The sequence below is a fragment of the Phoenix dactylifera genome, chromosome 6, assembly GCF_051530095.1.
Source record: "Phoenix dactylifera cultivar Ajwa chromosome 6, Ajwa_hap1_PhDact_Kaust_v1.1, whole genome shotgun sequence".
NCBI lineage: Eukaryota > Viridiplantae > Streptophyta > Magnoliopsida > Arecales > Arecaceae > Phoenix > Phoenix dactylifera.
In genome coordinates, this window is record NC_143195.1 from 31,440,133 (window position 1) to 31,454,999 (window position 14,867).

The 14,867-nt window shown below is 40.1% G+C and overlaps 2 protein-coding genes across 3 annotated transcripts; both read left to right on the forward strand.

Moving 5' to 3' along the window:
- Positions 1–3,772: 3,772 nt before the first annotated feature.
- On the forward strand, positions 3,773–7,100 carry LOC103716884 (receptor-like protein EIX2). Its single transcript, XM_008805073.5, has one exon. The coding sequence runs from the start codon at positions 3,872–3,874 to the stop codon at positions 6,815–6,817; it is 2,946 nt and encodes a 981-aa protein (XP_008803295.3). The 5' UTR covers positions 3,773–3,871; the 3' UTR covers positions 6,818–7,100.
- Positions 7,101–10,705: 3,605 nt separating this feature from the next.
- LOC103716883 (2-methylene-furan-3-one reductase-like) lies at positions 10,706–12,376 on the forward strand. 2 transcript variants are annotated; one of them, XM_008805070.5, is made up of 3 exons: positions 10,706–11,205; positions 11,288–11,774; positions 11,862–12,376. In XM_008805070.5, the coding sequence occupies exons 1-3, from the start codon at positions 11,032–11,034 to the stop codon at positions 12,143–12,145; spliced, it is 945 nt and encodes a 314-aa protein (XP_008803292.3). In that variant the 5' UTR covers positions 10,706–11,031; the 3' UTR covers positions 12,146–12,376. The 2 variants fall into 2 exon arrangements, with proteins under 2 accessions (XP_008803292.3, XP_017700636.3); XM_017845147.4 differs by having other exon boundaries at positions 11,074–11,205; positions 11,292–11,774.
- The last annotated feature ends 2,491 nt before the right edge of the window (positions 12,377–14,867 follow it).

Consider the following 14,867-nt stretch of genomic DNA (forward strand, 5'->3'; position numbering starts at 1 on the left):
TAAATGGGCCGAGTCCATCGGACTTGTTCCATTAGCAGCCCTAATTTTAAAGGATTGGCGTCACAAAGATTTAAATTTTTTTGTGACTACTCAAGTTTCTCAGAGGTAAACGTATCCCTATTTTGGGATACGAGATATAAATTAGATAGCCTCTTTTGTGGCCGATCACTTAAATAAAGTACTCTGAACTTCTTAGGCACGTGTGCCTAAAGCTTTTAGAGACATATTGTTTTCTCTTTTTTTTTTATGTATTCATACCAGAGTAGTGTTAAACATCCGTTTAAGCAAAAAAAAAAAAAAAAACCAACCCAACAACCATATATGCAATATCAATTTTCCAGCATTTATTAATATTTGAGAGGGAGCTACTTTAGACCTCTATCCATAACTCTCAAAAATTAAATAGCTTTGGATTATGGCTTCCATAACAACTCCACTCTCCAAACAAAACTAAGTGGTTCAGTCGTGAAGCAAGAAAACAGGCGTTTTCCCATCTTTAGTTCTGATACAGCATGAGTTAAATTTTCTAAATAATGGGAGTTTTGATCTAGAAGGATCATTGGACCCGATGTAGACCACTTTGGATATTTAGGAGGATCACCAAACTCGATATGGATTATTTTGGCCACTACAAGCAAGACTGGACATGATTGAAGAGCAAGATCCACCACATCGGGAAGCTTAGTCACATTCTAAATTTTCGGAGGCCATAACTTGATCATATGCTGCCCGATTGAGATAATTTTTATTTTAAAATTAGGTATCTTTTCGAGATCTACAAGTAGAAACTTTAATTAGGATGAAATTCCATCGTTTACACTCTGAAACAGGCTCGTAAAACCTTTTTTTTTTGGGGGGGTTAAACTTTAATTGGGCATACTCTCTTCCGAGAAAAATTAAGCGGAGTGACAGAACGTGTAGTTAATGTAGAAGTCGAGATCTACCTCCTCAAGATTTTTAGCTTTTTTTTACTAGAGATATCTATTTTAGGAAAAATAATCCTATTAGATTTAGAAAGAAGAATCCAACCCAAATTATGTTTGGGCGGACCTCTATGTACCTTATTTTTTTAAGGATTAATGAAAGAAAAGGAGATTTAAACCTCATTTTCAAAATTTTTCTATCTTCTTCCGATTATCTGTCTTCTTCTAGTTATCTTTTGAGATATTCGACTTAAGCGGGTTGAAGTAAATCTTCCTTCTATCTGATCGGATCAAATATACGTTGATACAAGTTTTCAGTTTATCTGTCTCTAAGAAAAAATAAACTAGATTTTTGTGTTTTTATTTTTCTTAAAAATAAAAAAATTGGGTGTTTGTTGTTATCACTATCATCCTAACATCCAGATCATCACAACTATAGGTATTTAATTAGGATTTCCTGGTTGTAGATTGTTTGGCCCAAAAATGATAGAGTAACTAAATAAAAAATATGTAAAATGAAAGACCGATATAGCATTGATTTATTGAATATTCTATTATGGATTCAATTAAATTCAAATCCAACAAACAAAAAACAAAACTCATCTTTATTACCTTGTTTGATTTAGGTTTAACAACTCAAATCTATCCAATTATATTATATATATATATATATCCACATGTCGCACCAAAAATCAGATCCATATACGTATCGCCCAAAATGTGGGAATACCGAGTACGTTTGAAATAAAAAAAATAAACTAGTACAAGGTTTTTTCTTTTTTGGATTGTAAGTGCAAATATTCTCATCGTCCGTATAATGGTTTTATTGCAGGACCATCCACACCGTTGACGTCATTGACGCCGATGTCAAAAGAACTTGGTCGCCACGTTTCCGAGTCCCGTCACAATCGACGACCCATTTTTTCTTTGGGAATCTACGCCTCTTAGAGATGGAAGATCTGCACATTGCACGAACGACCGACCTGGCGGAGTGTTGGACGGTCTCACCAGAAGAGTCCGAATGTTTTAGGCAAGTAGAAAAAAAAAAATGTCGATTATAAAAATTCGTGTCTGTCGCAACAGCCATAAATTTAAATTTAAATTTTAAATTTATTTAAATTTGAACTCATCAGAAAAAGAATTTTTAGCTACTCAAGATCCCTGCTCTGTTACGCCAGTTGTCCTAAAAACTTAAGCTAATAAAATGAGGTAGAATTATTTATATATTTTATATTTTCTTACATTGAGAAGTGATGATTTTAATATGGTATCAGAGCAGAGGTCCTGAGTTTGAACATGCACTCTTTAACCCTATTATTAAAAAATTTTACTTATTGGGCTCATCCATTAAAAGAAAGTCCGGCTCCCATGTGAGGAGAATGTAAGAAAATATAAAATATATAAATAAATCTACCTCATCTTATAAATTTATAGGACAAGTGGTGATTTTAACATAAATAAATTCAAAATGAGAGTTGAGGGAAAGAACTTTTTGTTTTCTCTTAATTTTACATTCATCATATTTACATATTTATATAAGTATAGCGTATTTAAAATTCAAATTTGAATTTCAAATTTCAGCTATTATGACAGCTAAGAATTTCTCTTCTGGTGAGTCCAAATTTGACAGCTGTTATGACAACTAAGAATTTCTCTTTTGGTGAGTCCAAATTTAAATGTTTATGAAATTCAAATTTAAATAAATTTGAAATTCAAATTTACAGCTATTGTGGCGGCTACAAATTTTTGGAATTGAGCTTCTCCTTCACTTGCGCAAAAGACTCGGACTCTTCTGGTGAGTTCGTTCCAACAATTCAAATTTGAATTTCAAATTTATAGCTATTGTGACAACTACGAATTTCTGGGATTGGGCTTCTTCTTCACTTGCGCAAAAGACTCGGACTCTCCTGGCGAGTCCGTTCCAACAGGGAGAAGGAAACGCGTGTACGATTTGATCTTGTGCCTGGAAATAATTCAACTTGAAAGATCCTAGGAAACTAGCATCAGACTTTGTCGGCAGCTTTGAACTAAGATGGCGTTTGTGCCAAAAAAAAAAAACAAAGATGCAGGGGAAAAGAAAATAATTTGTCCGAATAAATTCAATTGGATATCTGCTCACGAAAAATTATGCAGCATACATGATATAGCCTACCTGCACGCTACCAATCACAAATATTTACTTTTATAAATTTTATTTATCAAGTATTTATTTGGGTAGAGCACCATAAAAATAAACAGTTGTAATTGGTATAGAATATAATATATACTCATTTTTATAATTTTATTCATCAAATATTTATCTCATACAGAATGATAAAAATGGGTGGTTGAATATAATATCTCTTAAAAAAATAGTTCGATGTGACTCATGAGACAGGTATATCTGCTAGCTAGCTGAATAGATTAATAAAATTTCAAGAAGTTATTATTAGTTACCTGAATTTAAATCCCTCTTAGGTTATTTTAAAAATCTATTGTTCCAAGAATCCCCGTTCAATTATCTCAAAAAAAAATAAAAAAACTCATATGAAATTAGATTTTGGACCCATCGTGGATATTTGGTATTATGCAAGATGTACTAGCTATATTTTGCTTTGGGGCTAGGATTTGCCAATATCAAGCAAAATTTCGTTACTTAGTCTACATTGACGAGTTAGTAAAAGGTGATGTAGACAGCATGGCATTAGCCAATAAAATAACTATGGCATCTTGACGCATGCTACGCTATCTTCAAATAACCAATGAGATCACGAGTCCAAGCTTTAAACGCTCCATTAGCTGGATAGCAGAGTTGTCAAACAGTGCCAAGATGACTATAAGATTTCGGTTCAGACACTGCTTAAGGATGCCGTGCAGATTTTTCTTTAGCTCTCCGTGAGTCTACAAAAGGCCAGGCCACACCACTGGATAGAACTCGGACACCAAATGCTTCCGAGATTCATAGGGAAATGGGCCGAACCACCACAGCTGTGTTCATCCTCCATCTTATCTTGCTCTATGTCCTTCCATTCGCTGCTGCCACTCAACTGGCCCTTGCTGCCGAACGACACCACAAGCCGGGCTGCAGCAAGAGGGAGAGGGATGCCCTCTTAAGCTTTAAGCAGCGGCTCGCGGATCCTGCCAACCTTCTCTCTTCATGGCATGGCGATGACTGCTGCAGCTGGAGGGGCGTAGGCTGTGACGCTCGCACGGGCCACGTCGTCCTCCTCGACCTCGGCCCCTCCATATGCTATGGCGATAGCCTCCCGTCGCTGAGTGGTGATGTAGATCCTTCCTTGGCCAATCTAACCCATTTAATTCACCTTGATCTCAGCTTGAATTCCGTCAACTTGGAAAGATTTTTACCATCCATCGGCAGCCTAACACATTTGGTGTATCTTAACCTCTCCGACGCAATCAACTCCCCCGGCAAGCTTCCTCCTCAGCTCGGTAACCTCTCAAGCCTTCGTTACCTCGATCTCAGTTCTTCTGAAGATCTGGAAATCGACAATCTCCAGTGGCTTCCTGGTCTCTCTTCCTTGCAACTGCTCGACTTATCTGAAACAAGCCTCGATAAGGTGGCAGATTGGCTCACTTCGATTAACATGGTTCCAACACTAGCTGTGTTGCGTCTGGCGGGCTGTGACCTCCCTGGCAAGAGAACATCTATATCGCATAACAATCTCACATCTCTCGCGAGCCTCGACCTCTCAGACAATGGTTTTCATTCTGTTTTACCTGACTGGTTGTTCAATATGACCAGCCTAGAGTTCCTAGATCTCCATTCCAACAGTTTTCATGGCCCAATTCCTGCTTCTTTGGGAAACATGACTTCCCTCGAGGCCCTCTACATGGATGACAATGAGCTCCAAGGCGAGATACCGGCGGCCTTGGGAAACATTTGCAGCTTGCGCACGCTTGATTTGTCGGTCAACAACATTACCGGAGGCATCAGTGAGCTGTTGGAAGGTTGGTCTCGATGCGGAACAGCAGGGTTGGAGGAGTTAGATTTGAAGTACAATAATTTAAGCGGAGGCCTTCCCCCTCGGATTGCGCAGCTAACAAGACTCAGGAAATTCTCTCTGGCCCACAACAGCATGAGTGGTACCATACCCAAAGAGATCGGGCGGCTCTCAAGGCTAGAATCTTTGGACTTGTCCTTCAACTCCTTCAACGGTGTGGTATTCGAAGGTCATTTCGGCCACCTCGGGAGACTGACGGCGCTGAGTCTGACCTCCAATTCTCTGGTTTTGAATCTCTCCTCTCTCTGGATTCCTCCTTTTCAGCTCCAAATCCTTGGTCTGGGTTCATGCCAACTGGGGCCTGATATCCCCCCATGGCTTCGAACCCAGAAAAACCTCTCGGAGATAGGCTTGTCTCATACGGGGATCGTCGGCAGCGTCCCAGGCTGGTTTTGGAATCTAGCCTCTAATATTTCTTTGTTAGACCTTTCATACAATATAATCACTGGAAGGCTGCCAAAGTTTTTCAAATTTTCCAGTGCCTACTTGGTGAGCCTGAGTTCCAATCAGTTCGAAGGCCCGCTGCCTGGTTTTTCTGCCGAGATGGAGTACCTGGATCTCTCCTACAATTTATTTTCAGGAACCATCCCCCCAAGCTACATGGAAGCAATGCCTCAATTGACGAGCTTACTGCTTTCTAGCAATCTTCTTCATGGTACCATTCCCTCATCACTTTGCAATTCCACTATTTCAGGTGCCCTTGATCTTTCAAACAATTTTATCACGGGGGGTCTCCCTGCATGCCAAGATGAAAGTTCTTTCACGAAATTAGCGACCTTGAATCTGGCGAATAATAATCTTTCGGGAAAGATTCCCAATTCGATTGGCCATCTTCGATTTCTCGAAACGCTTCACTTAAACCACAATAACCTCTCTGGGGAGATCCCTTTGGCCTTGAGGAACTGCAGCTCTTTGATTTTAATCGACCTCGGCGAAAATATGCTCTCCGGGCGTATTCCAGCATGGATTGGAGATGACCTCTCATCTTTGATGTTTCTTCGCTTGCACTCAAATATGTTCTCCGGTCGCATACCTCCGCAGCTGATGCGTCTGTCTACTCTCCAGATCCTCGACCTTGCTGACAATGGTCTATCAGGACCTATACCTCCATCTGTCGGCAATCTCAGTGCCATGATCACGAAACAAGAGCCAACTATCAATGTCATAGAGAGCACTTTCTCTGTTGTGTATACAGTAGCAGGTGAGTATGATATTTTCAGCCATCAAGAGAGCTTGCTGCTGGATGTTAAGGGGAGAGACCTCCAGTACGAAAAAATTCTTACCTTGGTCGCGTTTATAGACTTCTCAGACAATAAACTAAGTGGAGAGATTCCTGCGGGGCTGACAGATCTTGTTCAATTACAGGGCTTGAACTTATCCCACAACCAATTTACAGGGAAAATCCCTGAAAAGATCGGCAATCTGAAGTCTTTAGAATCTCTTGATTTATCGAAGAACAGACTATCTGGTACAATTCCTTCGAGCATGTCTATGTTGAGCTCTTTAAGTCATTTGAACTTGTCAGACAACAAGTTATCAGGTAGAATTCCATCAGGCAATCAACTTCAAACACTTGATGACCCCACTATTTATATCGGCAATGATAATCTATGCGGATTTCCATTGGCGAAAAAGTGTCCAGGGGAGGAAACATCTCAGGCTCCGGTCTCCCCCCGTGGCAACGATAGTGCTGACGACAGTATCACTGAAATGCTGTGGTTTTACATTGGAGCAGTACTTGGCCTCGTCGTTGGATTCTGGGCAGTATTTGGTATCCTAATATTTAAGAAGAATTGGAGGATTGCATATTTCCGATATGTTGACCAAGTGTATGATATGTTTTACGTAGCAGCAGCATTAATGTTCATGAAGTTGAAGAGGAAAATGTCGTAAGTAAACAAAGATGGTGCCAACGCCAAGGTGTTCTAGATGACTCTGGTATCCCCCCTTTTTGTTGTTGACGAGGCGTCCTTGAAAAATAATATCTGAAGTTAAATGACGATCTTGCAAGAAAATCCACTCTGTGTTCATTTTCATAAAATGGGCCAGCTTTATTTTTTTGTTACTTATTTTTTTTTTTCTGGCCTTTGTTAGACTATCGCGTCCTTGTTGTCATGACTCCGGCAGAAAAATTTTACATGTGCATCAATGTATATTATCTATGCACTCATCATCAGTACTAGGAATTGCTAAATTGTGCAGTCGTATGAGGGCACCAGAATAATGATCCAGCAATGTCTTATATATATATATTTGCATTAAATACAAGCGACCTTTTTCTCAAAATTAAAATAAAAAGAATGATTTTACAAAATCCCCCAGATAAAGTTCTCGTGTTAATGTTTAGTTAACAATAATATAATTGTGCTGGCTTTCATGATTATTTCTATCATAATTTTGTATTTTTATGTGCAAAAGAACAACTGTTAATGTGTTCTATAAAATTAGATTTTTTGGAATTTAAATTTTATTTATTTTTTTATTGCATTGCGAAGAGTACGGTCCCGTATTCTGTGCTGGCCGTGAGTTGGGGGCCGAAGTCGTGGGCTTGCAAATTGTCACGCCTGGTTAGGCTCGGATCCCACTCGGGTCCTTATATAAGCTCAAATCAGGCTGTCCTAAGATGGCGTGGTCCAAGACTCCGATGTCGATTGAGCGAGCGATGGGCCTGGCGAACCACATGCGCATGCTCCGCTGTAGTTTGAGTCACCAATAGATCCCGCATTCAAATCAGCTCCAAATCCTGGACAGGAAAACATAAGCCCGAAATCCTCCACTGATGTGAAAGATGGGATCCACTCTCAAGAGTGTTTTTTTAAGTGTAAAGGGAGGAATAGACATTTACAAGGAGACGACGGATTATTGGAGGAATATACAACGGAAGCACGATGACATCAGCTGAAAACAGAGAATCGGGATGTTTTCTGTGAGTATCCATGCAAGGATAGATTTAGTTCCACATCAGTATTACACTATGTAGATTTTGGATATTATAAAAAAAAAATCCAAATAACATCTTTTGGCTAGCTTTTATGGATGAGGTCCTAAGTTGTTATCAGTGTTATCAGAGCGGATCCAGCCTACAGCCCATATAGACTAGAGAACACTGTACCACGAGCCCACTTAAACTGGCTGATTGTGATGTTTGTGATTGGATTTGTATTAGTTATAATTGGATTTGAATGGATTTGGACTCTTTGCTTAGCGAAAATGCTAAAGCTTAAATGAGAAGAGTATGCGAGAAATTATGCTTGTGTTTAGTTCTACATCGAATATACACTTGGTAGATCTTGGATGGTTATATAGGATTAAGTAATCCAAATAATATTTTTTAATTAGTTTTTTTTGGGTGAGATCTTGTTAAATTTCTGAGTTGGCTACCAGCTTTGTTCTTTGAAGGCTATGCTGCTAGTTTTGTACCAATCAGCAAACAGCTGTTCTAGATTAGCTTTCTTGAAAGTAGGAAGTCATAAACCTCAGGTTCAGCCATGAAGGGTCCACTAAATCTCCACGCTTTTGATCACAAACCAACAATTATGGCGTATTAGACTGCTAGCAAATTATACTATCGTTTCTGCTATGTACATGAAATTTCAGGTTACTCCGTTATACGTGAAGTTACCAATATTAAGACAAGATCGTCCAAGGGAACAAATGTGTATCTGAATTAGATAGGTTTCTTCCCAAGCTGATCATATCCTCTAGCAGGCTTCAGATAATTATATAGAATCTCAACAGAATACTTAGAACGTGTACTTAAATTTTATGAAACTTTGGAAAAGTTTACAGATAATTATACCAAAATATTGTTAAACAAGTGTGCAATATTTATCATAATTCTGTAAATAATGTGTTTTTGCTTTTCTGGAAAGCCCCCCCCCCCCCCCCCCCCCCCCCCCCCTCCTCTTCCCAAAACCTTTTTTTTTTTTTGCTTTTATATTCTGCTGAATAGTTCTGTATTTACAGATGAAGAGGGAAAAATGTACTACGGTAGTTATTTTTCCAAAATAGTGAAACCATTTTAGAACGGTACTTATTGAAACGACAGTTAATATTTTGACTTTTATGAAGCAATAATATTTTTTTACGGAAAAGGAGGTAAAACCACCTAGTTTTGTAAAGCAATGATGAAATAAATATGAAGACTTGTGCGGACATATGTTTAGGCCCATATTGATTATTCGTTATAAAGATTTTGAGTACTTATATAAAATTAAGAAACCTAAAAAATATTTTTTGATTAACTTTTGTGGATAAAGTTTTGGATTGTTATAAAATGATATCAGAATGGACATAGCTTATGGCCTATATAGACTAGAGAACATTGCAGCATAACTCTATTGGGGCTAATCACAGGCCGGTTGTGGTGCTTTGTGATTAGATTTGAAAGGATTTGAACTCATAGCCTAGTGAGGATGCCAGAGCTTAAATGGAGAGAGTATTTGAGAATCTATACAGGTATAGGTTTAGTCCTACATCGGTTATGCATTCAATAAATCTTGGGCCCTTGTACAGGATCAAGGAATCCAATTGATACCTTTCAACTAGCTTTTTTGGATAAGATCCTGAGTAGTTACAAATAATAAGCTTATGGCTAATGTGGATTAGGAGACATTACAGCACGGACTCAGCATGAGGTTGACCATGGATTGATCGTAGTGCTTGTGATTAGATTTAAATGGATTTGGATTCTTAGCCCGACGAGAAAATTAGGGTTTAAATGGGGAAAGTATGTGAGGATCCGTATGTGCATATGTTTAGTCCCATATTGATTATTCGCTAAGGAGATCTTAGGTACTTATACAAAACTAAGGATTCTAAAAAATACGTTCTAGCTAGTTTTTTTTTTTTTTTTTGGTATGTAAGCTTCTATATTCAAAAAATAATCTTGCTTTAATGGTTCTGAACTCTATAGGCTTAACACATATATTATGGCTGAAAATATACAGTTTAACTAGACATGTATGTTCGGGCCCAATTTGAGATATGATCCATATATTATGGATTTATGCACACCTTATTAATAAGATGTGGTTGGATGGTTTAGTGTAGATATGTCGTCTCCAATAATGGGAGGGTGGCCCAATTTGAGATATCATCCATATATTATGGATTTATGCACACCTTATTAATAAGATGTGGTTGGATGGTTTAGTGCAGATCTGTCGTATCCAATAATTAATGGGAGGGTCCATTGGATTAATTATATAAAGATTTGGTCCCTCTCCAATAATGGGAGGGTCCATTGGTTCGGGCCTAATTCTCTTGCTTGTCGTATAGAGAGCCATCATAGAGTCAGGAGAAGAAGAGGAAGGTCTTGCCGGTGTTCAAGAAAACACTTACGTGCGTGTACTAATTATTTGTGCAAATTGCATCAGTTATATGGCTGTGATTAACGCGGGTATCTTAATTTGATTTAAATTCGAAGTTCAAAATTCATATGCATGATGTTGGGGATTTTTTTTTTTACCGGCGTCTCACTACACTCGGGTGTGAGTACGCCACGAGCATTCAGAATATAAAACACGAGCTAGTCCCTATGGAATGAAGTTAGTACCATTTCATAAAAAGGCTCCATGTGTTGCGAAGGAGGTGATCCAGTCTGCCGCATTGTTCGTCTTTCAAAATACATGTACGACCCCGAATGAGTCGAGACTCTCCAAAAGATGGCAAACGTTCCAGACTAATGAGTGTAGCTCTGATCTGGCATGCCCGCACCTGATCCAATCAATCACTGCGGCTGAATTACCCTCTAAAAGCATCCGTCGAGCTCTCAAGTGCACTCTGAAATTTTACATTTATCACTTTGAGCCGGACTGCCCAGTCCACCCTGCATCATCGTTCTACTTTCTACTAATTAGGTCTTGATGATGACTAGTAGTTGGCGCAGGCAACATCTACAACTCTGCCTCTCTTCCACAGCCACACGTCAATTTCCTACCCTTGTAAAATCCAGATTCCAACCAGATGATATACTTCCCTTCTCTGCTGTGCCAATCAAAGTTCTTGCGATTCTTCTCTAATCTCTGACGGCTCCTGTCCATGCTTCATATGCTGGCGTTTAAACAGAGTTCAAATATAAGAGGGACTTTGAGCTAGTAGATGAGATGCAGAAGGCGTGGTTTTACGAAGAGTATGGCCCCAAAGAGGTCCTCAAGATGGGAGACTTCCCCCTTCCAATTCTCCAACAAAACCAACTCCTTGTCCAAGTCCGAGCTGCTGCTCTGAATCCGATCGATTTCAAACGGCGCCAGCTAGCCATCTTTGCATCTGGTTTGCCCGTAAGCAGTCATCTTAATTTGGTCTTCAAATTCTCTCAACACACCATCGCAATCTTCTTCTTCTTTTTTTTTTTTTTTAAAGGTAGTTCCTGGTTGTGACATGGCTGGAATAGTGGCTGACATGGCCCCTGGTGTTTCAAAGTTCAAAGTTGGTGAGGAGGTCTATGGCAACATACAGGATTTCAACGTCCCTGAGAAACTGAAGCAACTAGGGACGCTTGCCGAGTATGTTGCAGTAGAAGAGAACTTGGTAGCTCTAAAACCAGACAATCTTTCCTTTGAGGAGGCCGGAAGCCTTCCTCTGGCTCTGCAAACTGCCTTAGAAGGGTTTGAGACAGCCAATTTCCAAGCAGGTCGGAGCGTTTTTATCGTCGGCGGAGCTGGCGGCGTTGGGACGCTTGTAGTTCAGCTAGCCAAGCATTACTTCGGTGCTTCTAGGGTGGTAGCAACTTGTAGCAGCAGCAAGGTTGAGTTTGTGAAGAGCTTAGGAGCTGACATGGTTATAGACTACACTGCTACAAAATATGAGGAGATCACCGAGAAATTCGATTTTGTTTATGACACTATTGGTACCGTAAAAAAAGCATATCATTTCATGTCTATGTATTCATTTTTTCTCTCCGGTTGTTTAATTGAATCCTTGTGTTTATTACCAGGAGAGAGCAAGAATTCCTTCGTGGTGGCCAAAGAAGACGCACCGGTGGTGGATATAACATGGCCCCCTACAAATCCGAAGGCCAAATTCTCGAGCTTGACGGTGAGGGGGGACATCTTGGAGAGGCTTAGGCCTTACTTGGAGAGTGGGAAGATAAAGGCTGTGATCGATCCAACAGGGCCGTACCATTTTAATGACGTGATCGAAGCTTTCCGATATCTTGAAACAGGGAGGGCCAGAGGGAAAGTGGTGGTTTCTTCCTTCCCTTCAAGTACTTCAGTATAGCTTCCGCCGTCTGAGAATGGCGACCCTGCACCTAATTTGGGAGCTCCAGTTGGACGTGATACCGATCCTTGATGAATTATTTTTTCAACAGTACATTTCTTACGTTGTACCACAAAGACCAGTCTATCGTGAGAGACTGGCAATGTTGCTTCGCTGAAAAACCATACTCTGTTGGGAGTTCCACGAAAGAAGAAAATATAAGCAGTCTATCTAGTTGGATTTTTTCTCTTATGTTTTAGAGCTTGAATTTGCTGACTATGGAAGCTAAAGACTATATATAGAGATCCAAAATCTACAACTTTAATTCATGCTACAATTTCATGCTAAAGACTGCACAACAACAAAGAGATCCAAAAGCTGCGGTTTCATGCCAGAATGCCACAGAAGACAAGCAGAACTGGTATAGGGCTTTATCTTACTCACAAGCGTTTGGATGAGTAGATTGGATGGGATGCAAGATGGTCTTGGGCTTGGCCCTTGCCACTGGATACTTGTCCCAATCTCAACTCCTCTTGTAATCTATCCAATCATATGTGGCCCAAGCTCGACCCTTGACTACAAGTCAGTCTAAAATCAGGTTGGCCCAAGTTGGCATCTACTTATTTAATCTCGGATGACAACAAAATTGTTCCGATTAACAGTAATTAGTGTGAGAAGAAATATAATAACTTAAAATGACGCCAATTAATACTTGTATTATTAGAAGTATAATATATTTTTTAGTTTATATTTCTAACACTTATTTCTGACAAATTTTAGCAACATAGCTTGGAATATTTTTTTTTTCTTTTTTATAAAAAAAATATCTTTCTTCCTTTTTGAGAATTAGTATGAATGAAAGTCCAGCTGAATATTAAAGTGGAAATGGGACCAGACTCAAGTTTCTTGTATCAACACAAGATATTATTACCGGCATCCAAATTACAAGCAAGAAAAAGCAAACCAACTTGTTGAGCTTATGTGCGTGCTCGCTTCCATTAGCTCCTTAGTCTCCCTCATATCCCACAGATGGATGAGACTAGAATCTCTTTCCACTAAGGATATATCAGCAACCTATATTTTGCTAGTCATTGACTCAGCCATAGAAATTGACGAAATTTATCTTGGAGTAAATACTTCCATCGTCGCCATTATTCATCGAAGTCATCACCGGAGATGAAGGTTTGTCTTAGTTTGTTGGAGGCATTCTACTTGGCCGGCTTGGATTATCTTCGGCAGCGTACACGCCTTAGGACGAAAGGTGGGACCAGGGGCAGTCCCTGAAAAGCTCGGACCGGTTCTTGATCCAAGCAGGATGAGTTTGATGATACTCGATCTCAATTTCTATTACTGGATCGGGTTGGATCCTATTTATGTATGCACTTGTACCAAACCTGGATCCAGATTTCATATGTTTTATGAGACCAATGATGGAGTTAGGAGAAAAAAAAGGTAGAACCTGGTTTCTTCAGAACAATTCTTGGAGTTTGGTTTGATACCTCAAGCTTTTAGTTGGCCTTCACTCTCTCATCGTTACCTACACGCTTCAGCTGGCGAAAATAATTGACTTATTTTGCTTTATCTAGATGAACATCTTTTTTTTTTTTTTTTTTTGATATAAACCAGATGAGCAACTTTTGATTTTTTTTTTATAGTAAAAACGGCATTTTATATAACTCTAACATAAGTATATCCAGCCATATAAGAAGAAAATAAAGAATACAGAGTAAGAGGTATCTCACCTACAGATGTCCATATGATCTTTTCGGAGTGGCAGACAACAAATGAGGCAATCTAGTCTGCTACGCTGTTCGCCTCCCGAAATACGTGTAAAGCCTGAAAGTCGCTCAGCTCCTGAGCCAACCTATGCGTATTGCGGATAAGAGGATGACTATCACCATATCTGTCCACTCTCCGAACCCAGTCAATCACAACAGAGGAGTTCCCCTCAAGGCATATATGCTCAGCACCAAGTACCCGCCTCGCATAGGGTATCCCCTCCCAAGCTGCCCGCAGCTCCGTCCCAACAACAGTAAGTCCAGGCGTACGATGGCCATCAGCTACTATCATCCTTCCGAGATGATCTCTGATCACAAAACTAACTCCTCCGGATAACTCGTCCACTAACATACTACCATCAAAGTTTACTTTGAGATAACCAAGGAGTGGGGGTATCCAAGAAACAAGAGCAAACCTGGGCGCTGTGATAGCGGAAAGAGGACCCCAGATGTCCCTGGCCATCCCAGAAGAGAACCTCGCGGCAACTTTAGTGATCTCCCTCACATGACCTATAACTCTGTCCACCACCATCCTTGGGGGTAACCTCCTTCCCTCGAACAGGCTAGCATTCCTGTCCAACCAAATATAATAAGCCAAATATGCCCAACGAATCTCCGCCTCAACAGTACTAGGCCTCCGTATGGAAACTCTCAGCCAATGAATCAAATACTGTACCAACTCGATTGAGTGGAGCAGTAGGTCAGGTGATCTCCTCCAAATCTCCCTGGCTCTGGGACACGGCAGCAGAACATGATCAATAGTCTTCTCGGTATCTATGCACACCTCACAACCCTGAGTGATCCTTACCCTTCGCCTTGCTAACAAGCTCCTGGTCGATAAGCAACCCCATGCCATCTTCCAGATGAAAAGCTCCACACGCGGGTGAATCCGCATCCTCCAAATCCATCCCCCCTCTATCTACCGGCCTGACTCTCGAGTCATCAGCAGGTGAATATCCTTGGCG

Excerpts from the sequence above, each read along its gene's own strand:
- LOC103716884 (XM_008805073.5), top strand. The coding sequence starts at position 3,872 with ATGGGCCGAACCACCACAGCTGTGTTCATCCTCCATCTTATCTTGCTC.
- LOC103716883 (XM_008805070.5), top strand. The coding sequence starts at position 11,032 with ATGCAGAAGGCGTGGTTTTACGAAGAGTATGGCCCCAAAGAGGTCCTC. Across the intron at positions 11,206-11,287 it reads TCTTTGCATCTGGTTTGCCC|GTAGTTCCTGGTTGTGACAT; the intron begins GTAAGCAGTCAT and ends TTTTTTTTAAAG. Across the intron at positions 11,775-11,861 it reads TTTTGTTTATGACACTATTG|GAGAGAGCAAGAATTCCTTC; the intron begins GTACCGTAAAAA and ends GTTTATTACCAG.